Source organism: Callorhinchus milii, unplaced genomic scaffold (assembly GCF_018977255.1).
Source record: "Callorhinchus milii isolate IMCB2004 unplaced genomic scaffold, IMCB_Cmil_1.0 Scaffold2, whole genome shotgun sequence".
Classification (NCBI taxonomy): Eukaryota; Metazoa; Chordata; class Chondrichthyes; order Chimaeriformes; family Callorhinchidae; genus Callorhinchus; species Callorhinchus milii.
In genome coordinates this window covers 121,054,895-121,078,719 of record NW_024704743.1, presented here as the reverse complement: position 1 = coordinate 121,078,719, position 23,825 = coordinate 121,054,895, and the positions used below count along the sequence as shown (strand labels likewise).

General features: G+C 52.2%; 1 protein-coding gene across 1 annotated transcript in view; it reads left to right on the top strand.

Moving 5' to 3' along the window:
* wdr97 (WD repeat domain 97) overlaps nucleotides 1–23,825 on the top strand; it is a 25,444-nt gene extending 1,619 nt beyond the window's left edge. The window contains 25 exon segments of the mRNA XM_042331698.1: nucleotides 1–242; nucleotides 333–387; nucleotides 426–588; nucleotides 1,855–2,509; nucleotides 2,814–2,962; nucleotides 3,481–3,717; nucleotides 4,817–4,907; nucleotides 5,808–5,940; nucleotides 6,563–6,669; nucleotides 7,025–7,100; nucleotides 7,754–7,906; nucleotides 8,282–8,437; nucleotides 9,975–10,154; nucleotides 11,369–11,541; nucleotides 12,249–12,345; nucleotides 13,550–13,711; nucleotides 14,767–14,964; nucleotides 15,364–15,485; nucleotides 16,394–16,550; nucleotides 16,828–16,902; nucleotides 17,614–17,718; nucleotides 18,336–18,428; nucleotides 20,024–20,217; nucleotides 20,935–20,996; nucleotides 23,464–23,825. The exon segment at nucleotides 1–242 is cut by the window's left edge and continues 141 nt beyond it. Coding sequence (XP_042187632.1) covers nucleotides 1–242; nucleotides 333–387; nucleotides 426–588; nucleotides 1,855–2,509; nucleotides 2,814–2,962; nucleotides 3,481–3,717; nucleotides 4,817–4,907; nucleotides 5,808–5,940; nucleotides 6,563–6,669; nucleotides 7,025–7,100; nucleotides 7,754–7,906; nucleotides 8,282–8,437; nucleotides 9,975–10,154; nucleotides 11,369–11,541; nucleotides 12,249–12,345; nucleotides 13,550–13,711; nucleotides 14,767–14,964; nucleotides 15,364–15,485; nucleotides 16,394–16,550; nucleotides 16,828–16,902; nucleotides 17,614–17,718; nucleotides 18,336–18,428; nucleotides 20,024–20,217; nucleotides 20,935–20,996; nucleotides 23,464–23,666 — 4,038 coding nt within the window. The 3' untranslated portion in view covers nucleotides 23,667–23,825.

The following is a 23,825-nucleotide window of genomic DNA, read 5'->3' as shown; positions in this document are numbered from 1 at the left end:
GAGATGGTGACCGCCAGCCTGGGTAACGTGTCCACCTGGAGGTTCTTCTTTGGCTTCCAGGAGCTGATCTGCCATAAGTTCATCCCTGGTAGCCTCGGCAGCTCGGATAACTTCACGCTGCTGGCCCTGGAGAGGCCCCTCATCCGCCTGCAGAGGTGCTTTGCTGTCAGTGGCACTGGGGTGTGTGTGTTCGACCTGCACAGCGGCACACTACTCAACTACAAAAGGAACCTGCACCCCAGGTAACCCTCCTCTCCCCTCCCCACCCTACTGCCTCCTCGCCACCCCAGCCCCCTTCTCTCCTCTTTGTCATTTCTCTCGTCGCCCTGGAGCTCCCACTCTCCCTACTCACTCCCATCCACCCCACTGCCTCCGACAACTGAGTGTGTCAGTATCAGTGTGTGTGTGTATGTGTCTGGGTCAGTGTGAGTGTGTCAGTGTCAGTGAGATCCCGCTCTGTTTTCAGGAGGATCACAGGGATTGCGTCTGCCTTCAGCTTGCAGTGTGTGGCCACCTGTTCTGGCGATGGCACCGTCAAAGTCTGGGACATGGACTGGAACCTGCACATGGTGTTTGTAGGACATGAGGGTGAGTGTGAGACACGAGGGTGAGTGTGAGACACGAGAACGAAAGCGGGTGCGACCCGACTACTGTGGATGAGACACAACACGGGTGAGTGTGAGATACGAGGAGGAGGGAGGGAGGGCAAGTGAGCGAGCAGCAAGCCATTGGCTGAGAGGCAAGCAGGAGTGCAAGAGAGTGGGTGACCAGGCAAGCGCAATGAGGATTCCCATAGCGTATTGGTCAGCGGGTTCGTCTCTCAAGCGATTCCCGGGCGGGGCGAAACCTTAGGCAAGTTTCCTTACTCCACACGCTTGACCTGCAGTAAGTAGGAACTCGGTTGATAGTCGATTGTCGGATCGCTTTCCGGGGGTAATAACCCCCCCAAAAAATTGATACGTAATGACACACCCATTCCACGACTGTTTGTGGGACGCCGCTGTGCGCAATTGCCTGCTGCGGTTCGCCCACAAAATATACAGTCCATTCACCTTACAGAATATTCTGCGAAGCTCTTTGAGACGACTCAACGACGTGATAAGGCACTATATCAAATGCAATGATTATTATTATTATTATTATTAATACGAGCGCATTGAGTGGTGGTGGGGGGGGGAGAGGGGGCAGAGAATGAAAAGGGACAGAGAAGCTTGCGGATGTGTGAAGAGCAGGGCGTGTGTGCCAGGGGGCATTGTTGACAGGAGTCCTCCACCCTTGGAAGAAGGACCTCCTGCCAGGGAAGAAGAACCAACGGTTGGTGGGAGGCAGACGCAATTAGTCAGTGAGCTTCAACTGTGGTGGCTACTGAAGCCATCTCTGTGCAAGGCTCTCAGGAAAGACTCGAACCTGATGAACCAGCTTACTCCAATCCCGCCAAAACAAAAAACAATAATAAATTGGTCATTTTCAATCCACGACTGTTTGTGGGACATTGCTGTGCGCAATTGGCTGCCGCGTTCGCCCACAAATATACAGTCAATTCAATTTACAGTGTGTTGTGAAGCGCTTTGGGACGTCCTCCCGACGTGAAAAGCGCTATATCAAATGCAAGGATTATTATTATTATTATTCTGTGAAGCGCTTTGAGATGTTGAGAAGACGTGAAAAGCGCTATATCAAATGCAAGGATTATTATTATTATTATCTCAAAGGCTTCACAGAATGCACTGTAAAGTGAATTGACTGTATATTTGTGGGAGAAACGTGGCAGCCAATTGCGCACAGCAGTGTCCCACAAACAGTCGTGGATTGAAGTGAGCGATTTTTTTATTATTATTATTATTATCGCTTCAGGGCCGGTCACCGCCATGGAGGTTCACCCCTACGGACCTTACCTGCTGACGGCCTCGGAGGATCTGACCATCCGCAACTGGAGCCTGGAGCTCCAGGACCAGGTGGACGTGACGGCCACACTGGAGACGGTGAGGTGCCTGGGCACCCAGAAAGGTCAGGACAGCATCTTCTCCTTCTCCCGGCACCGGTTGGACCTGTGGAAAATCCGTCACCTGTACCGGCTCCACACCAGCATCGGGCACCCCGTCCTGGCCATTAAGGTGGTCAATCTGCCGGGGAGCCACCCCTACCCCTTGCGGGCCCTGTGCGTGTGCGGGGACAGCACAGCCCGTCTCGTGGCCTCCGAGACAGGCGAGGTGCTCACCACCCTGCTTCTGGAGCCCGGACGGCAGGTGGTGGACGCCGAGTACTGTCTCCTGCGGGAGACGGTGCTGGTGCTCACGGCCGCGGGCGACGTGCTGAGGGCCAGCGCCCTCACCAACCCCATGGAGGTCCAGCTGGTGGTGCCAGGGCACACCCTGCCTGCCCGCCCGCTCTGCCTGTGTATCTACACCTTCACCGTGGACGAGGAGACAACCTACCAGAGCTGGGTGGAGGTGGTGACCGGCAAGGAGGACGACAAGAAGACAGGAGGCCTCGGGCAGAATAAGGACCGGTGAGGGGCACAAGGGTGAGGGGCAGGGGTGGGGCAATGGAGCAGGGTGAGGTGTGGGGTGAGGCTGAGGGCTTGGTGAGGGGAAGTTCAAAGCGCAGGGTGGCAGGGAGAGGCAAGGGTAAAGGGCGGGCGAGGGGAGAGCAGCATGGGAGGGGGGGAGCTAGGCTGAGGGGCAAGAGGAGGGGACAGGCGAGGGATGAGCGAGCTGAGGGCGGGGCTAGGGGTGAGGGTTGGGGTGATGGCGAGAGATGAGGCAAGAGAGAGGGGACAGGAAAATTACTTAGCCTCGCTCATTGTTTTGAAGGTTTCTCCCAATCATTGGTGATGAGGACGGCTTCCTGACGGTGCTGAACATGCTCTCGGGGGAGACCGAATACCGAATCCTCGCCCACAAGTCCGCCACCATCCATCGGCTCATGTCAAATCCGGACAACAGCAACCTCATCTCTATAGGTAGCCACACATTGTGCCCCACGCCAGAATTTCCCAGGTGCTAGTATTACATTTGCTCTTTCTCCGTCGTGTCGGAGCTGGTACTCACTCGAGTGGCGGAGCGATCACCTGCACAGACACCATGGGTAGAGAGCAGGGAATGTGGGTTAGCGTAGGGAGCTTCAGTGAGGGAGTGAGCACCAGCACAGACACCATGGATTGAAAGAGCAAGGAATGGGATTAGAGTAGAGAGCTCCAAAAAATCATAAGATTGGTTTGGATGAAGAATGTCCTTCGACCCATCCAATCTTATCCTTTCTGAAGGCCTACCCGACAGTCCCCCCATCACTACCTCAAGTTGCTTTTTAAATGAGCTGTGTTTCGCTCACAAAATATATAGTCAGTTCACTTTGCAGTATATTCTGTGAAGCGCTTTGAGACGTCTCGACTACATGACAAGGCGCTATATCAAATGCAAGGATTAGTATAGGATTATTACACCCAGTAACCCAGAGCGTGCTGTGGCTTGTGCCCTGCAGGCTCAGACAGCGCGGTGAAGATCTGGCGAGTTTTCCCCTATGCTTCCGAGTCACTTAGTCTGCAGATGACCTTCTACAACAGCCACATGCCTGTGCACCTCTGCACCATCCAGTCCCTGTTCGCCGTGGCCTTGCAGAGCGTGGCCAGCGTCACCTACACCGTCGTCCTGTACAACCTCAACAGCAAGACACGCTACGACCACAAGCCCACTGACGATCCCAAAGACAGCATCACTGGTAAATCTTCTTCTGCACTGCACTGTCTACACTGTCTACACTGACCTTCCTAGGTCACTGAAAGCAGGGATTAGAGACAACAACAACAACAAAATTACATTTGTAAAGTGCCTTTCACGTCGGGAGGACGTCCCAAGGCGCTGGACAGACAGAGTTTCAGACCCAAACTAGGGGTTGGGGTCGGGGAAAGGGGAGGGCAGGGGGGGAAGCAGGGAGATCGAAAGCACGGTCAAAAGGATGGTCTTGAGATGGGTCTTGAAGGAGGCAAGGGAGGGGGCGAGGGGGAGGGACTGCGGGATGGAGCTCCAGAGGGTGGGGATAGAGTGGCAGAAGGCCCGCCCACCAATAGTGGGGCGAGCGAGGTGGGGATCGTGAAGCAGGCGGAGCCCACTGAGTGGAGGGAGCGAGAAGAATGGTAGGGGTTTAGAAGATCGCAGAGATAGGGGGAGCAGGACCATGTAGGGCCAAGGTGAGGATGAGGATTTTGAACTGTATCCTCTGTGTGATGGGAAGCCAGTTGAGTTAGGCGAAGATGGGAGTAATAGGGTCACGGAGCCTGGTGCAGGAGAGGACATGAGCAGCAGAGTTCTGGATGATCTGCAGCCTGTGGAGGAGTTGGGGAGGCCAACAAGCAATGAGATGGCATTGTCGAGCCTCGATGTAATGAAAGCATGTATGAGGGTTTTGGCGGCTTGTGGTCTGAGACAGGTGGCGGAGTCAGGCGATGTTGCGGAGGTGGGGGAAGGCAGAGCGGGTCATGGCACAGATGTGGGGTAGAAAGGATAGTTGAGGGTCAAACAAGACGCCAAGCAAGGTGGAGTGTGCAACCATGGATGGTGATGCTGTCAGTGCCTGAGGTGAGGAGGCTCTGACGGGAGCCAATCAGACAGAGTAAAGCCTCCTCTACACTGTCCATCCACACTCTCACATCATCAACAGGATAGGATATAGATAGATTGAAACTTCCTCTTCATTGTCTGTCCACAGGTTAGAGTCTGGGATAAGGTGCCTGAGTGAGAGAAAACGGGGGTTGGATTTAGTTGACAGTGTGGCATCTCGTGTCTCCTTTCCTGACCCCTCACACTGTTTCTCTCCCCAGCCATGTCTGCTTGTCCAATGCTGAAGATCTTTGCGAGTGGGAGCAAGGATGGAACCATTAAAATCTGGGACCACAAGAACAAGCTATTGAGGTTAGAGAAGAGATATGAGGGACCTGACTGAACCTGTACCTGTATGTGGAGTCCTGTAGCTCAGTGGTTAGAGCATTCCCGGCAGGGCGAAACCTTGGGCAAGTTTCCTTACTCCACACAGAGCCTAATAATAATCCCTCCAAAAATCAAAACAATAATATAATTGGTCATTTTCAATCTACGACTGTTTGTGGGACATTGCTGTGCGCAATTGGCTGCCACGTTCGCCCACAAATATACGGTCAATTCACTTTACAGTGTGTTCTGTGAAGCGCTTTGGGATGTCCTCCCGACTTAAAAAGCGCTATATCAAATGCAAGGATTATTATTATTATTATTTGCCTCGCAAGCGAGAGACCTGGGTTCAATTCCTGGCAGGACAAAACCTTGGGCAAGTTTCCTGATAATAATCCCTCAAAAAAAAAAGTAATAAATTGGTCACTTCAATCCATGACTGTTTGTGGGACACCGCTGAGCACAATTGGCAGCCACATTTCGCCCACAAAAATACAGTCAATTCACTTTACAGTCTATTCTGTGAAGCGTTTGAGGCGTCGAGAAGACGTGAAAAGCGCTATATCAAATGCAAGGATTATTATTATTATTATTATTATTATTACCGAGAGCCAGTCCAAAACACGGCATCACTTAACATCATCAGGACAAAAAGCTCCAGTGGGGGAGCGAAAACCAGCACAGACACCATGGGGAAATAGCAAGGAATGGTCTGTGTTATCAATGTGTCTATCTGTCTGTGTGTGTGTGTGTGCATGTACTGTGTGCATGGTGGCTGTGCGCGTCTGTGTCTCTGTGTGTGTCTGTGAATATATGTGCGTGTGGGTGTGTGTGAGACGTGTATGTGCGTGTTCTAAAAGCGCACAATGTTTTTTTGCGACACAGAACACTGCACCTACAGTCAATTCCCCACTGTCTGGCATTCTACAATGACTGGGGAGACCTCCTGGTGGGGCTGAATCGCAATGTGTATCGCATCAAGCACGAAGATTACATCACAAATGACTACATGCCACAGGTAACAGTGGTGGGAGGAGGCGGGCAACCAGGGAGCTCTCAACCAACAACACCAACTTGCATTTATATAGCGCCCTTCAAGCAGGGCAGTGTCTCGGAAGCGAGACCCGACACTGGCGAAGCTTGACACTGAGCCAAAGGGAGGGAAGAGGTGACTGAGCACAGTCAACAAGGAAGGTCCTTCAGTCATGATCTAAAAGAGGGGAAGGAGGGGGTAAGGCGGAGGGATTGGAGGAGAGAGTTCCGAAGCTTCGGGGTGTAGTGGCTGAAAGGGTGAAGGGGGTTAAGGGCAACCAGGGGCAACAGGCAACTAGGGGGGTAAAGGCAACCGGGGGTGAAGTTCAACAACAACAATAAATTACATGTGTATAGCGCCTTTCATGTCAGGAGGAAGTCCCAAAGCATTTATGGATTTGGACTCGGGCTGGGGGTTAGGATCAGGAGGGATGGAGGGCAGCAAGGGTAGGGGTAGGAGGGTGACCAAAGGCGCGGTCCAAGAGGAGGATCTTGAGACGGGTCTTGAAGGAGGCGAGGGAGGGGGCGAGGCGGAGGAGCCGTGGGCAACCGGGGTCACGTGCTGTTGCTGATGGTGATTTCCCTCCACTCAAAACGCTTGTATGGAGTCCTTGGAGCCACTGGTCGATGATCCCATTCCCATTAACGAATCCGTGTTCGAATCCATGTCGGACGACACTCGCAATCGTCTGATGGGACCAAAGACTGAGTACAGGTGAGGACAGGGCGGTGGAGGAGTCAACTGAGCGGAGGGAGCGGACAGTTCTATATGTGGTTAGCAGATCACAGAGGTCGGGAGGGGCAAGACTGTGGAGGGCTTTGAAAGCGAGGACAAGGATCTTGAACTGTATCCTCTGGTGAATGGGGAGCCAGTGGAGCCGGGCGAGGGTGGGGGTGATGGGGGTCACGGAGCCTGGTGCGGGAGAGGACACGAGCTGCAGAGTTCTGGATGATCTGCAGCTTGTGGAGGGAAGAGTGGAGAAAGCCAACAAAGCAGGGTGTTAGCGTGAGGACATCTGAGGAGGCGCTGTGTCTGAGGGTTTGATGACTTTGCTTTCCCCTGTGATCAGTGTGGAGGAATCCCTGAAGACGGCATTCCAAGATGATCCCATATTGAAAGCTCAGCGGTACAAGTCGCTGGGGTATGTACTGATGACAATAACAATCCTTGCATTTGATAGAGCGCCTTAAAGGGTTATCGAGATGTCTCAATGTACCTCACAGGATATATTCCCATCCCACATTCCCTTCGCTTCGCTCCCTCCCTTGACTCCCTCAGGGCATGTCTCAAGACCTTCCTCTTCGACCGTGCCTTTGACCACCCTCCTACCCCCAACCTCCCTGCCCCTCACTTCCTCCTTGATCCACACTGTCACCTTCCGACCCCCACCCCACCTCCATCCCATTCGGGTCCAAATCCCTGACTGTCCAGCAGTTTTGGGACGTCCAAACTGCTATACAAATGTAATCTTGTATTGTATATTGTAATGTGGATTTACTGAGTATTTTGAGAGCGAAGCACAACAGCCAATTTGTGCACAGGATTGTCCCACACACAGTCATGGAGGTTATTTGGGGGATTGTTGGCCAGGGGTGGGTGGGGGACAGGGACTGGGAGCAGACGGGGAGGGGAGACCGAGAGAGGCGTGGGCAGAAATTGAGAAGGGGGTTAGACAGGCAACGGTGGGAGGAACCCGGGGTAGGGAAGGGGCAGTAATGGTGGACATTTTGGGGGTGGTGGGGGGGTGAGTATCAGAGCTAACATCAGCAGTATGAGTGTGTGTGCCCCTCCCTTCCAGGGGTGTGCCCTGTTGGAGTTGAGAGACCAGGACCTCCGGCTGCTGGAGCAGGGGGAGATTAGGAGCTCCCGCAAGCCAGGAACCGAGGAGACCAAGAACGAGGCCTTCCTGGAGTACATGAAATACCTGCACAATGAGCTGCCCAAGGTCGAGGTGTGTCCGACTGACCCTGTGTGTGCCTCTGCCCCGTGTGAGCGACTGTACTCTGCGCGCCCACTTGTGTGACTGTACCTGTGTGTGTGTGTGTGTGTTTGTGTGTACTTATCATTGTGAGGGTGTGTGTGAGGGTCTGTGTGAGGGCTTGGGTAACAGGGTCTGTGTGAGTGCCTGTGTGAAAGGGTCTGCGTGTGGGTCTGCGTGTGGGTCTGCGTGTGGGTCCGCGTGAGGCTCTGTGTGAGTGACTGTGTGACAGCGTGTGAGAGTGAGATTCTGCGTGAGATTCTGTGAGAGGGTCTGTGTGAGGGTCTGTGCGAGAGACTGTGTGAGGGTCAGCGTGACAGGGTGTCTCTCTCTCTCTCCTGTCGGCAGTTACCGGAAATGGATTTGTTGGGGCCGCAGGGTCCAACCCCGGAGCCCCCACCTATCAAGGAGGCCCCCTACGTGCGGCTAAAGATCCGCAAAGGTTTCTTCCCGAACCTGAGGCTGACCGTGCCCTGGGAAGACATGACAGCCAGAGAGAAAAGGGTGAGCGACCCAGAGACACCTCACTCTCCATCTCTCCACTCTCACGCTGCCCCACTCTGCTCTCCACCGCCTGCCTCTGCTCTCCCACTCCCCCCCACTCTGCTCTCCCACTCCCCCCACTCTGCTCCCCCACTCCCCCCACTCTGCTCTCCCACTCCTCCCCCCAGCTCTGCTCTCCCACTCCCCCCACTCTGCCTGCCCCACCCCTCAGCTCTCCCATTCCCACCCCTCTGCTCTCCCACTCCCCCCCTCCCACTCCCCCCACTCTGCTCTCCCACACCCCCCACTCTGCTCTCCCACACCCCCTCTCAGTTTTCCCATTCCCCACTCTGCTCTCCACACTCCCCCCGCTCTGCTCTCCCACTCCCCCACTCTGCTCCCCCTCTCTGCTCTCCCACTCCCCCCACTCTGCTCTCCCACTCCCCCCACTCTGCTCTCCCACTCCCACCACTCTGCTCTCCCACTCCCACCACTCTGCTCTCCCACTCCCCCTCCACTCTGCTCTCCCACACCCCCTCTCAGTTTTCCCATTCCCCCTCTCTGCTCTCCCACTCCCCCCACTCTGCTCTCCCATTCCCACCCCTCGGCTCTCCCACTCCCACCACTCTGCTCTCCCATTCCCACCCCTCTGCTCTCCCACTCCCACCACTCTGCTCTCCCATTCCCACCCCTCTGCTCTCTCACTCCCACCACTCTGCTCTCCCACTCCCACCACTCTGCTCTCCCACTCCTCCTCTCTGCTCTCCCATTCCCTCTCCCATTCCCACCCCTCTGCTCTCTCACTCCCACCACTCTGCTCTCCCACTCCTCCTCTCTGCTCTCCCATTCCCCCTCTCTGCTCTCACACTACCCCCTCTCTGCTCTCCCACTCCCCCCACTCTGCTCTCCCACTCCTCCCACTCTGCTCTCCCATTCCCACCCCTCTGCTCTCCCATTCCCACCCCTCTGTTTTCCCACTCCCACCACTCTGCTCTCCCACTCCTCCTCTCTGCTTTCCCATTCCCCCTCTCTGCTCTCACACTCCCCCCACTCTGCTCTCACACTCCCTCCACACTCCCCACCCTCTGCTCTCACACTCCCCCCACTCTGCTCTCACACTCCTCCAATCTGCTCTCCCAATCCCCCCACTCTGCTCTCACACTCCCCACACACTCCCCACCCTTTGCTCTCACACTTCCCACCCTCTGCTCTCACACTCCCACCCCTGCTCTCACACTCCCCCACCCCTCTGCTCTCACTCCTCCTCTCCACTGTCACACTCCCCGCCCATCTGCTCTCACACTCCACCTCTCCGCTCTCACACTCCTCCTCTCCACCTTCACACTCACCTACTCTCACACTACCCCACCCCACCTTCACATTCTACCCCTCCTCCCTCAGGCTCCACCCCTCTATCCCCATTCCCCTCTCCCTCCCCCCCACCCCCACCCCTCCACCCCTGCCCTCACACTCCACCTCAGTGCTCACACCCTGTGGCGGGGAATGGGAGAGGGGAGACGAGCAGTGAGCACTAACCCATGTCCGTGGCCATCCTCAGGAGCGGGGTCTTCCCAAGGGAGCCAAGCCTCCCATCGTTCCCATCCTGCTGTGTGGCTTCATCCCCAACTCGGTGCTGGTCCGGCTGTTCTGGCCACTGTTGGAAGAGGAGCCTGTGGATTTGGGGCACTTGATCAAAACACTTCATAAACGCACCCCCCCAGATCAGGCATTATACCAGGTAAGAGCAGCCGTCACCTCCACTCCCGCTTCCCTCCCCCCACTTCCCACCGCTTTTCCCATCTCCCACTAGGCTCAGGCCCTCCCTCCCACCTGCATCAGGGCTCAAGCCTGTGGATTCCCATAGTGTATTGGTTAGAAGCACTCGCCTCACAAGCGAGAGGATCCAGGTTCGATTCCTGCGCAGGGTGAATCCTTAGACAAGTCCCTTACTGCAAACGCCTCTGTTTACCCAGCAGGAAGTAGGAACCTGGCTGTTAAATCGATTGGCGGATGGCTTTTTGGGGGAAATAATCCTGGAAAAAATAATAAGAATTATTATTAGTAGTATTATTGTTAACATGAGGGAAGTGATGGTGAGTAAATCCGTATACGACAATCTGCATTCATATATGCAAGCGTGTTCAGTGTCCCAGGACATCCTCCTGATGTGAAAGGCATTTTATGAATGCACTTTGTTGTTGGTGTTGTAATAACGTCTCCCAATTCACAGGGAGGTGGGGGGGGTGGGAGTTGTGCAAGGAGGGGCCACCGATGGTATCCAAGAATCGGCCACCGATGGTGCGGAGAGGGCACGGGACATGCAGCAAACGGAGGGGGTGTGTGGGGGGGAAAGAGCAGAAGAGTGGAATAGGAGGAGATCAGAGATAAGGAGGTGCCAGGAAGATGGATTTGTAGGTGAGGAATTAGATCTGCTGGGAGATAGTCGAGACTGGAGAGGACTCGGGTAAGGGGCATGCAGAGATTGGTGAGGTTGAGGATGCGGGAGGAGTTTAGGATGAGTGGAGTTGATGCACAGTGGTCAGCAAGGAAGCCCTACAAAGAGAGCTCTCTCTACAATCTGGACTGCACTGCCTGAAAGGGTGGTGGAAGCAAATTCGATAGCAGCTTTCAAAAGGGAATTGGATAGGTACTTGAAAAGGAAAAATTTGCAGGGCTTTTGGGTAAGAGCGGGGGAGAGGGACTACTCAGGTAGCTCTTTCGAACAGCTGGCACAGCTCCTTCTGTGCTGTAACATTCTATGAGTCTATAAGACCAAGAGGGAAGGAACAAAGGCGTGGATAGGGTCTTCGGAGTTATGGGGTGTAGTTGAGGGAGGAGGAGGGTAATGAGAACAGTGTAGAGGGAGCTGTACTCTGTCTCTGACTTGTGCTGTGGCTGAGTGTGGATGGACAATGTGGATGGAGATCGATCATTCTCTTTTTGCTGTTATAGGACCTATTGGAGCTCAACGAGAAGTCCTTCAAGGATATCTTTGAGAAAGCTTTGGCAGATTTGGAATTGCCACAGATCGTGAAGCCCGAAGAGGAAGTTCCTTTACCTCTGCAACCGTCAAAATCCAAGGTACTTTCATCAACCTTCAACCTTCCCTTCCTGAAAGTATCAGTGTAACTCACTCTTAGCATTCTCTTCTCTAAGTCAGAAGGTTGTGGGTTCAAAGCTACCGCTTCACCGCTTCTAGCTCATAGTCTAGGCCAATGGGGGTCCGTTGAGGGCCGGATGCCCCATTTGGGCCACATAAACAATATTCTATCCTGTTTGGACAATCCTGTTACTGGTCAGAGCCTGAGCCCCCGGTGAACGTCTCCTGATTGGCTCGGGGCCTGCATGTCGCATGTATTTGCTCGTTGGACAATGACGTTGGAAATGGTTCAAAGCCCGGATAAAATTATCCCCTGAGCCGGATGCGGCCGGCTGGCCGCCAGTTGGACCACCCTGGTCCAGGCTGTAGTACTGGGGGTGCACTGCATTGTCAGACGTGCAGTCCTTTGGATGAGACGTCAAACTTGGCTGTGCCTGTTTGGGGGATGTTAAAGATCCCGCGGCGCTATTGGAAAAGAGAAGGGAGTTTCCCTCTCCCCGTGTCCTGGCCAACGTTCCCCCCNGGATAAAACCGCTCACTCTCTTCACGGCTGATTGTGAGACGTTGCTGACCCCAAATTTGCTGCCACGGTCGCCTACAAAATACAGTGTCACTACACTTTACAGTAATAATAGTCATCCTTGCATTTGAGACAGCGCCTTATCACATCGTTTTGACGGGGGAAGTAGGGAAAAGCTCTAAGGAACATAGGAACAGGAGTAGGCCATTCAGCCCCTCGAGTCTGTTCCGCCACTCTGTGGCTGATCTGTCCCTCATCTCCATTTACCCACCTTTGCCCCTATCCCTTGATACCCTGACCTAACAAAAATCTATCCACCTCAGTCTTGAAATTTTAAATGGATCCAACATCCACAGTCTTTTGGGGCAGACAGTTCCAGATGTCCACTACCCTTTGTGTGAAAAAGTGCTTCTTGATTTCACTCCTAGGACTTGTGGAGTCCTGTAGCTCAGTGGTTAGAGCACTCGCTTTGCAAGCGAGAGACCTGAGTTCAATTCCAGGCAGAGGGCGAAACCTTGGGCAAGTTTCCTTACTCCACACAGAGCCTAATAATAATCCCTCCAAAACCCAAAACAATAATAAATTGGTCATTTCTATCTACGACTGTTTGTGGGACATTGCTGTGCGCAATTGGCTGCCACGTTCGCCCACAAATATACAGTCAATTCACTTTACAGTGTGTTCTGTGAAGCGCTTTGGGACGTCCTCCCGACTTGAAAAGCGCTATATCAAATGCAAGGATTATTATTATTATTATTATTAAATGGGCCTAGCTCCAGTTCTAAGGTTATACCCCTTTGTTCTGGACTCCCCTACCAAAGGAAATATCTGCTCTATCAAATCGGACAGGGAGAAACGTTAGGCAAGTTTCCTTACTCCACGTGCCTCTGTTTGCCAAGCAGTAAGTAGGAACCCGGTCATCAATTGATTGGCAGATTGCTCTAGTGTTTCGCTGGAGGGCGCTGCTAAGCTGTGTGACATGTGAGTGTTAGCAGTTCCCACAGTAGGCTGTGAATGTTACTGCAGCCCTGGTCAAGTAACCATACCTGTTATAATAACAAGCCTTCATCATCATAATAATCCTTGCAATGCAACGTCTTTCACGTGGGAAGACATCTCAAAGGATTTAATACGATATAATATCCTGTAGCGTACTGGTTAATGCACTCGCCTTGCAAGCAAGAGGACCTGGGTTCAGTTTCGGGGCGGGGCGAAACCTTAGGCAAGTTTCCTTACTCCACGTGCCTCTGTTTACCAAGCAGTAAGTAAGAACCCAGTTGTTAGTTGATTAGCGGATGGCTTTCAGGAGGTAATAATCCTTCTAAAAAAAATTGGGTCATTCAATCCATGACTGTTTGTGTATTATTATAACTCAAAACCCCATCGCCTCGTTCGCTCTGTGACTTTATCTCTAACCCATGTGATCGCTGAGCTGGGAGTTTAGACGGGCAGTGGAGGGGGGGCTGTAAGTACAGATAGGAACAGTGGGTTCACATTGTTGATCGATCACTAGACAGTTTTTCGGAAGCGATGGACTCGAACTGCCCGTCAGTTCCCTAAGCGCCCGTCTGCCATTGGATCTGTGGAGTCGACCCTACCTATGCTCCCGGAATACATCCAACGGTTTAAGGAAGAAGAATGGTTCAAGAAGCTCTTTTCCAACGCAGACACAAGGGTAAGGAGTCAGCGCTCCCCGACAGGGATGCAATTAGCTCTCAGTTGCTTGTGTCAGATGCTCGCACTCCTATCTCTGAGTCAGATTGTTGTGGGTTCGAACTCCACCACCCGCTGCCTCCGCTCGACTACCTCCAGCCACCTGTTCGTCCCTCCACTCCACCATCGTCAGCCATGCTTTCAGTCACTACGCCCCAAAACTCTGGAACTCTCTCCTCCAATCCCTCCTCCTTGACCCCTCCCTCCCTCCCCACTTTCAAATCCTGCCTAAAGACATTTCTGTTTGATCCTGCTTACGATCACCTCCTCCCTCCCTCTCTCCCTGGCTCTGCCGCAGTTAAGCGCTCTGGGACGCTACCTGGTGTGACGGGCGCTATATAAATGCAAGTTGTTGTTGGGACTTGAAGTCATTTTGTCTAAGGTGATGTTTCAGTGCAGTGCTGGAGAGTGCTGGTTTGTTGGAGATGCTCTCCTTTGGACGAGACGTTAAACCGAGGTCCCACCTGCCTGTTCAAGTGGATGTTATAGACACCATAATATAATAATAATAATCCTTGCATTTGATATAGAACCTTAGAGTGTCTTCGAGACGTCTCAAAGTGCTTCACGGAATATACTATAAAGTGAAATGACTGTATATTTGGGAGGCAAGACGCGGCAGCCATTTGCGCTCTAACCACTGAGCTACAGGACTTTTAATAACTAGAAGGGTTCAGATACTATTCAAAAACATAAGGGATTTTCTCTCTGCCGGTGTCCTAGCCAACAACCTCTCAAATAAAGATTGTTCACTCATCCACGACTGTTTGTGGGACGCTGCTGTGCGCAATTGGCTGCCGCGTTTCGCCCACAAAATATACAGACAATTCACTTTACAGTATATTCTGTGAAGTTCTTTGAGACGTCTCAATGTTGTGATAAGGCACTATATCAAAGGCAAGGATAATTATAATTATTATTATTATATCCTGCAAAGCGCTTTGAGACATCTCGAAGACGTGATAATTCGCTATATCAAATGCAATAATGATAAAGATAATTATTATTATTATCTAGAACTTTCTGTGCACGTTGACCCTGGAGGACTTTATTAAGGTCTTGTGTGAGCACCTAAAGAAGGTAGATTTCCGCTACAAGATCGGGATCATGAAGGCTCTGGTGGCGTTGCAAGCCATCGCGGGGCCCGCCAGCGCCCTGGGGCCCCACGACGCCATTTTCTATGTTCTCAATCACAAGACGCCACCAAACGACAAGGTATGTGGGTAGGAGAGGAGCCCAAGCCGACACCACCCGGCCTATCACCCAGTAACCTGTTAGTAACATGTGTCACGTGGGTGCTGGGTGCGTCAGTCACATGTAATAGGCACGTCAGAAACATGTGTCGCACGTGTGTTGGGGGTGTCAGTAACTTGTGGCGTCTGTGCCAGGCATGTCAGCAACATGTGCTCGGTGCCAGGTGCAGTGCTGGCATGTCATTGACGTGTGCCATTTTGTGGGGGCAGTGCTGGAGTGTCAATGACAATTGCGTGTTGCGGGGAGCAGTGACGTGTGCGTGTGGCGCGGTCAGTGCTGGCGTGTCAGTGATGTGCGCGTGTTGCGGGGTCAGTACTGGCGTGTCGGTGATGTTTGCGTGTTGTGGGGGGGGGGTTGCAGGTGCCGGTACAGAAGGACTTTATCGAGGTTGCGCTGTGGGCCCTGAAGAAGATGAACGCTTTCAGCAAAGAGCTGCTGGTGGAGCTGATGGTGCAATTTGTCCAGGCTGACCAGAAAAGCAGGTTAGTCAACCCCCCCCCCGCCCCACATACACGGCCACCACACCATCCCCCCCCCACACACACACACCTCCCCCTCTCCCCCACACACACACCACCCACACCCCCCACACCCCCACGCACACACTGAGTCAGTCAACAGACATCCCTAATCTAAGATATTTGGCAAACAAGGCAAAGGGGAGGTTGGGAGAAATGTTCCACTGACAGACTGGTGAGGATATGGAATGCGCTTCCAGGAGCAGTGTCCAAGTCAGGGTTTCGAAAGGGAACGAGATAAATATGGCAGCCATTTGCGCACAGCAGTGTCCCATAAACAGTCGCAGGTGTTCCTACCAACCGCTAGGTAAACGGAGGCTTGTGGAGTAATGCAACTTGCCTCAGGTTTTGTCCGGTCTGGGAATCAAACCCGGTCCTCTTGCTTGCTTAAAAAGGAGTAAAGTACAAGGGTGTGGGAGGTGGGGAGAGGGCAGGTAAACAGGATTGCTCTGTAAGAGCCAAGAGAGATATGATGGGCAGAATTGCCTCTTTCTGTGTAGAAATACCTCTGGTTCCAGCCAGCTCTCTGTGACGGTCTCTGGTCCGGTTATCGAGCCAGGCATTACTCCAGGGCACTGCCGATGACAGCACAACCAGCCTGGCTCATCGGCAAGACCTGGAAGGGCAGACCAGTCACTAGGAACAAGGAATCCTCCCACTCAGCTCATAATAACTCTGCAAGCCAAAGCCCTAGCAGGTAGGGTGGTCCTACCTGGACAAGCGGCGAGCGGAAAAACTTGCCAGGCAGTGATATCAATGGCAAGCTATGGTTAGACTCCAGTGCACACTCTGGGGTCCTCCCAAGCCTGGGCTGTTGCCAGCCGGAGCCGAATACTTTCCGGTCGCACACACAGCTAATTCTGTGGTTGTAGGAAGAAGATTCAGGGTCACTTTATGGACGTGGGGCTGCAAGATCCTCACAGTTACTTCCTGAAAGAACTGGAGACGTGGAACAAGGCCGTGGTTAACAAGGACCAGCTGGGCAAGAAGTGCTCCTCTTGGCTCCACAAGTGGAATCAGGCCTTCAAGGTACAGGACAGGATGCCTAGTCAGGGAGAGGACTATCCTGGGGTCCGCAGACAGCTCTTGGCCTAACTCAGCCTCTGGCTCAGTGTCACATTCGCACTGCGCACAAACTGATTGGGAGAGGGGAGGGAAGACACGGGGGGAGGGGAAACATGAGCGGAGATGGGAGGGGAGAGATGGGCGGGAGAGATGGAGGGGAATAGGGAGGGGAGACATGGTGGGGAGTGGGAGACGAGCGCGCTGGGGGTACCCTGTGCTGATTGACTCTTCTTGTTACCAGGATCATGCGATAGAGTCTCTGCAAAATGTGATAAATGATCAACTGGTCAGTGAATCGACAACGTCACTCGCAGAGGTCAGGGGGAGGACCAGAGAAGAGGGGCGGGGGGCACCAGATGAATCCCCACTCCCCCAGTCTAACCCCACTCTCCCCTCATTCCCCCAGTCTAACCCCACTCTCCCCTCACTCCCCCCAATCTAACCCCACTTTCCCCTCCCCCCAGTTTAACCCACTCTCCCCAGTCTAACCCCACTCTCCCCTCATTCCCCCAGTCTAACCCCACTCTCCCCTCACTCCCCCAGTCTAACCCCACTCTCACCTCACTCCCCCAGTCTAACCCCACTCTCACCTCACTCCCCCAGTCTAACCCCACTCTCCCCTCACTCCCCCAGTCTAACCCCACTCTCCCCTCATTCCCCCAGTCTAACCCCACTCTCCCCTCACTCCCCCAGTCTAACCCCACTCTCACCTCACTCCCCCAGTCTAACCCCGCTCTCCTCTTAGTCCCCCGCACAATGCATTATTCCTCTTTAACCATCTAATTCTCTCTCTCACACATTTGCTGTTCCCCTCACACTCACTGTCTCTCACTCACGCTCTCTCTCTCTCTCTCTCTCTCTCATGCCCTCTCTCTTTCTCACGCTCTCTCACATTCTTCCCCTCTCTCTCTCTCTCTCTCTCTCCGACTCTCTCACACACACTCTGATGAGCTCTCTCAATCTCTCTCCCCCTCTCTCTCTCTCTCTCTTTCTCAAGCTCTCTTTCTCTCTCACGCTCTCTCTTCAGGACCCGGAAATTGTGCCGCTGAGATCTGGAGCTCAATTACTAAAGGGAATCGCTCTGCTTGACCTCAGGAAGCTCATGTTCCCCGTATCCGCCTCACCACCTCGGGTAACACCACAACCTTCATTGACACAACCTCCTCACCCGACCCCATTCCCCCCTCACACCCGAATCCCCCCCACACCCGACCCCATTCCCCCTGCACTAAACCCCACACCCGACTACCCCTCAGCTGACCCACCCAGCACTCAACTCCCCACACCTGACTCCCTCTGGCATCCAACCACCCCTCACACCCGCCGCCCCCCCCCCCCCACACACCAGCCCTGTATCACCCGCCCCCCTCACACCCGCCCCCTTGCACCCGTCCCCCTCACAGCCGCCCCCCTCAAATCTGACCTCCCCAACCCCCCTCACTCCCCACACCAGAACCCCCACCTTACTCCTCACACCAGACTCTCCCACACACCTGAACCCCCTCAGACCCGATCTCCCTCACCCCCCACAAAACCTGACACCCCCTCACACTCGACCCCCTCACATCCAACACCCCCTCAAACCTGACCACCTCTCAAAACTGAACCCCCCCCCACACAACCAATTGCCCCTCACCCCCCCCCCCCCATTGCATCCAATCCCCACTCGCACCTGACCCCCAGCCCCCCTCAGTTAACACCACAGCTTTCAGTGGTGGTGAAACTGATGTGAATATATTATGATTGCAGCAGCGCAGCAGAGAGAGTTTGGGCCACAGAGGGAGCTATACGTACCTGCAATTCTCACCAAACCAGTCTGAGACCAGAATCCAGGTCACAGAGGTAACCGCGCTCACGTCAACGAAAAGGCTCTTATATAGAAGTCTCACACGTGGAACTTTATCAAATACCTTCTGCAAATGCACGTAAATTACACTCAGTCTCTAATACTCTAATACTGTTGTATGATGATAACGAAAATAATAATCCGTGCATTTACAATAATTATAATAAACCACTGCGACGTCTCAAAGCGCTTCACAGAATACACTGTAAAGTGGATTGACTGTATATTTTGTGGTCTCTAACCACTATGTGATTAATGACAGTCTAACACTTTGCACAAAACTGAGGCCCTCCTGATTGGCTCACGTCAGCGCCTCCGCACCTCAGGCGCTGACAGCATCAGCATCCAAGGCTGCACTCTCCACCTCTCAAAGCCATCAGAAACCTCGGGGTTCTGTTCGACCCTGACCCTGAGCTGTCCTTTCTCCCTCATATCCGCGCCACAACTGGCACCGCCTTCCATCACCTCCGGAATATCGCCAGACTACGGCACTACCTCACCCCTCACCCCTCACTCTGGTCCACGCCTTTATCACCTCAAGGCTGGACTATGGGAACTCTCTCCTCGCCGGCCTTCCCGGCCCTCCCTCCACACTGCAGGTCAATCAGAACTCTGCAGCTCGTGTACTGTCCCGCACCAGACTTCGGGACCACATCACTCTCACTCTCGCTCGCCTCCACTGGCTCCCCATCCCCAGAGGATCGAATTCAAGATCCTCATCCTCACCTACAAGGCCATTCACGGCCTCGCTCCCTCCTACCTCTCTGACCTACTATCCCCCTACCTACCTGCCTGTACCCTCTGTTCCTCTGGCTCCGGTCTGCTCCACATCCCCCGCCCCAACCGCCCTACCATCGGTGGTCGGGCCTTCAGCCTCTCAGCCCCGAGGCTCTGGAACTCTATCCCCCAGTGCCTTCGCCGCTTCCTCCCTTTCCTCCTTCAAGGCCGGTCTCAAGACCTTTCTCTTTGACCGTGCCTTCAGCTCCCCTCTCGACTCTCTACCCCCTCCTCACTCTCTCCCTTCCCTCCCCTCACCCTGACCATTTCCCCCCTGCTTGAGTCCTGACCCAACTGTCCAGCGTCTTGGGATGTCCTCCTGACGTGAAAGGCACTCTGTAAATGGAATAGTGTTGTTGTTGTTGCGTGATAATAATATATAATAATAATCCTTGCATTTGATATAGTGCTTTTCACGTTTTCTTGACATCTCAAAGCGCTTCACAGAATAGACTGTAAAGTGAATTGACTGTATATTTGTGGGCGAAACGCGGCAGCTAATTGCGCACAGCAGTGTCTCACAAACAGTCATGGATTGAAAATGACCTTTTTTTTGTTTTGGAGGGATTATTATTAGGCTCTGTGTGGAGTAAGGAAACTTGCCCAAAGTTTCGCCCTCTGCCTGGGATTGAACCCAGGTGTTCGCTTGCAAGGCGAGTGCTCTAACCATTGAGCTACAGGACTCCACATTGACAGTCTAACACTGTGTGTGATCATTGACAGTATGACACCGTGTGTGATTATTGACAGTATGACACCGTGTGTGATCACTGACAGTCACACTATAACATGTGGTTGTTTGTTTTCGGCCAAGTATTCCAGAGGCCTGAAATTGGAGGCCTCAGTGATCGCCAGATCCATAGACAAGCTTCGCCCCATCGACACTGTGAATTACTTCTGTGACGTACAGCTGGACAAGGATTTGCAGGCCAAGAAGAAAGAGAAGGTGGCCAGCATCCTTGAGGAGGGAACACACAAGAGTGTACTCCTGCCCCGCAAGTTAGAAAGGTTAGTCTGCGTTCTCAACCACTGGCCCCAGCCTCGGCTTAGCCCCCACCAGGATGGTCGAAGAGGAGAGTCTTGAGACGGGATTTAAAGAAGGCAAGAGAGGGGGCACGGTGACTGTGGGATTGAGATCCAAAGGGTGGGGAAAGAAAGGCTGAAGGCCCGACCGATGGTGGTGGCGTGGGCAGGTCAGCGTTTCACCGAGCACCACATTGTGTGTTATACACGTGTGAGTCATGTGTTACACATGTACATTACATGACTCACACATTTGTAACATACACATCACCTTTAAATTTGATATAGGTGTGTCTTATCGCTTCGTCGAGATGTCTCAAAGCGCTTCAAAGAATATACTGTAAAGTGGATTGACTGTGTGTTTTGCGGACAATTTTACTGTGAAGTGCAGTGACTGTATATTTGTAGGCGAAACGTGGCAGCCAATTTGCACACAGTTCACATTCCAGAACCAGTCATGAAGTGAAGGACTAATTTTATTTGGGGGATTGTTGACCAGGGCACCGGGAGAGAAAAACTCCCTTCTCTTTTTGGATAGAGCTTAGCACTTGTACACTTGGGGTAAACGGTTGGAGAGAGAGTGTGTGAGGAGAGGCCTGAGGGCTGAGTGGTTGGGGGGTGTTAGGGCAGGGCAAGGCTCGATACAGGGAGTGGGGATTGGTGTGGATGCATATGTTGACTTTTCCCTTTTCTTGTGTGTAGATTAAACCCGATTGTCAGACTGGGAGAGACCAACACTTTCGTCAGAATGAAATACCCGATTTGTAAGTGGAACAAAGGGACAAGGAGGTCACTCAGCCCCAGCCAGTCTGTTACAGTAACACTTTTGGTCAGCCTCGTGTCTGACACTGGTGGAAACCCATTACCATGCTTAAGAGTAACCAAACCATGCGTGCCATGAAGTAGTACATCTGGATTGCTTTGAAAAAGTGCGACACGAGAAGCTTGTCAATTGAAATTGGGGCATGGGGAAATGTGGGAGAGGTAGCAGGATGGATTAAACAGCGGGTCAAGAAACCCAAAAGCAAAGGGCAGGAGTTAAGGGTATCATCTTCTCAGGCTGGAAAAACGTAGGAAGTGGTGTTCCTCAGGGATCTGTGTTAGGACTGCTACTGTTCACCATAACCTTGAATGATTTAGATTCATCCCATTTAAAATGTCATACATCTCTATAAAGGGCCCTTCTGAGTTGTCTACTCTCCTGATAGAAGAGACACAACTTTTGTCCAATTGCACTCGTTGCTCATTCCTCTAACACTGGGGATCATCCTCATTGCTCTCGCTGCACTGCCTCGAGGGCCTGGACAGCCCCATGTGTCACGGTGACCAAAGCTGTATTCAAGCCTGACCCGAGCACTGTACAGGCTGAGTTATGACATTTGGGGATCTAAACTCAACTGATTTAGCAATAAAGCCCCACATCCTGTTTGCCTTATTTATTGCTGCTTCTCATGGTTTTGACATAGTGAGCAATGAATGAACTAACGCCTCTAGATCTCTCAGCTTCCACCATGGTAAGTTCTGTCCCATGCATGAAGTATCATAGAATATCACAGCACAAACGGAGGTCATTTGGCCCATCGTGCCTGTGCTGGGTCTTTGGAAGAGCTACACAATCAGTGCCTCACTCCCACTCTTTCCCCATACCCCTGAATTTTTTTTCCTTTCCAAGTACCTATCTAATTCGCTTTGAAAGTTGTTATTGAATCTGTTTCCACCACCCTTTCAGCAGTTCATTCCAGACCGTAACAACTCTCTGCAAAAAAAATCTGCTTATCTCCCCTCTGGTTCTTTTGCCGGTTACCTTAACTCTATGTGCCCTAGTTGCTGACCCACTGGCCAGTGGAAACAGTTTCTCCCTATCTACTCTCAAAACCCCTCATAATTTGAATACCTCTGTTAAATCTCCCCTTAACCTTCTCTGCTCTATGGACAACAATTCCAGCTTCCCTAGTTTCTCCACATAACTAAAATCCCTCATTCCCTGGTACCATTCTGGTAAATCTCCTCTGCACCCTCTCAAAGGCCCTGATTTCCTTCCTAAACTGTGCTGCCCAGAATTGGACACAATACTCCAGTTGAGGCCTAACCAATGACTTATAAAGGTTTAGTAGAACTTCCTTGCTTTTGTACTCTATGCCTCTATAAAGCCAAGGATTCCATATGCTCTAGCAACCTGTCCTGCCACCTTGAAAGAGCTGTGTATGTGAACCCCCAGGTCTCTCTGCTCCTGTACCCCCTTTAAAACTGTACCATTTACTGTATATTGCCTCTCCTCATTCTTCTTCCCAAAATGCATCACCTCACACTTCTCTGCATTAAACTTCATCTGCCATGTCTCTGCCCATTTCATCAGTCTGTCTATGTCCTCCTTGCAGTCTGCCACCATCCTCTTCACTGTTTACTATGTTCTCAAGTTTTGTGTCATCAAAACTATATCATAAAGAGCAGTGGACCTAATACCGACCCTTGGGGGACACCACTGTATACTTCCCTCCAGTCTGAAAAACAACCATTCACCATTCTACTCTACTTTCTATCTCCCAGCCAATTTTGTAATGATCCCTCTGCCAGAGATAAGTCATCCACTGTCTAACGTGTCAATTCCTCTCATTACTTCACACAAATCAGCCCGTAGCCTCCTCTGGTGTAAGGTATAGAACCCCATTCTCCCAAGCCTTTTAGCATAGCTCAGCCCTATTAGCTCAGAGATTGGGCATATAGGAACAGGAGGCCATTCAGCCCCTCAAGCCTGTTCCACCATTCTATTAGATTATGGCTGATCTGTACTTCAGCACCTTTGCACTATATCCCTTGATATCCTTATCTAACAAACACCTATCTACCTCAGTCTTGATAATTTGAATGGATCCAGCATCTACAGCCTTTTGGTGGAGAGAGTTCCAGATTTCCACTACCCTCTGCGTGAAAAAGTACTTCCAGAGTTCACTCTGATTACAGAGGCCTTGCTCTAAAATCTAAAATTTTAAGAAGATGGCCCCCATGTTCTGGATTCTCCCACCAGAGAAATAGTTTCTCCTTAGCTCCCCTATCGAATCCCTTTATCATTTTCAATCAGATCACCCCTTAACCTTCTAAAATGCAACCAGCACTTTGCTCTGTATTCCTTAATACCTTGATTAGGATTGTGAAGTTACAGGGGTGGTGGGGAGGTTATGGAATCTGACGCTCACATTGCTCGGAGATGAATTGTTCTCTGTTTCTCCTCAGATTTCTCTTCCCAGGCCATGAGTGAATACACCTACATCTCGGATATTAGGCGTTTCCTCAGGCTGCCGCTGAAGAAGATCCAGATCTACCCGTTCCCATCGGAAGTGGATCAGTACCCTCCCCCTCCTGTCCTCATCACCCTCAGGCATGGCAACCAGAAGTATTTCATGCTGGCACGCTCTTACGTGCGTCCAACCAATTGAGGGAGGGGGGTGGGGGGCTTGGTCAGTGCCTTACCATCGTCTCACTCCATCTCCATCCCATTCTTAGAATGATTTGAGAATACCTGAGGTGCCAGGGTGTTATGCAGACAATCTTCATGAGTAAATGTTATTAAAGGTTTAGTTTTATATCCATCGCAA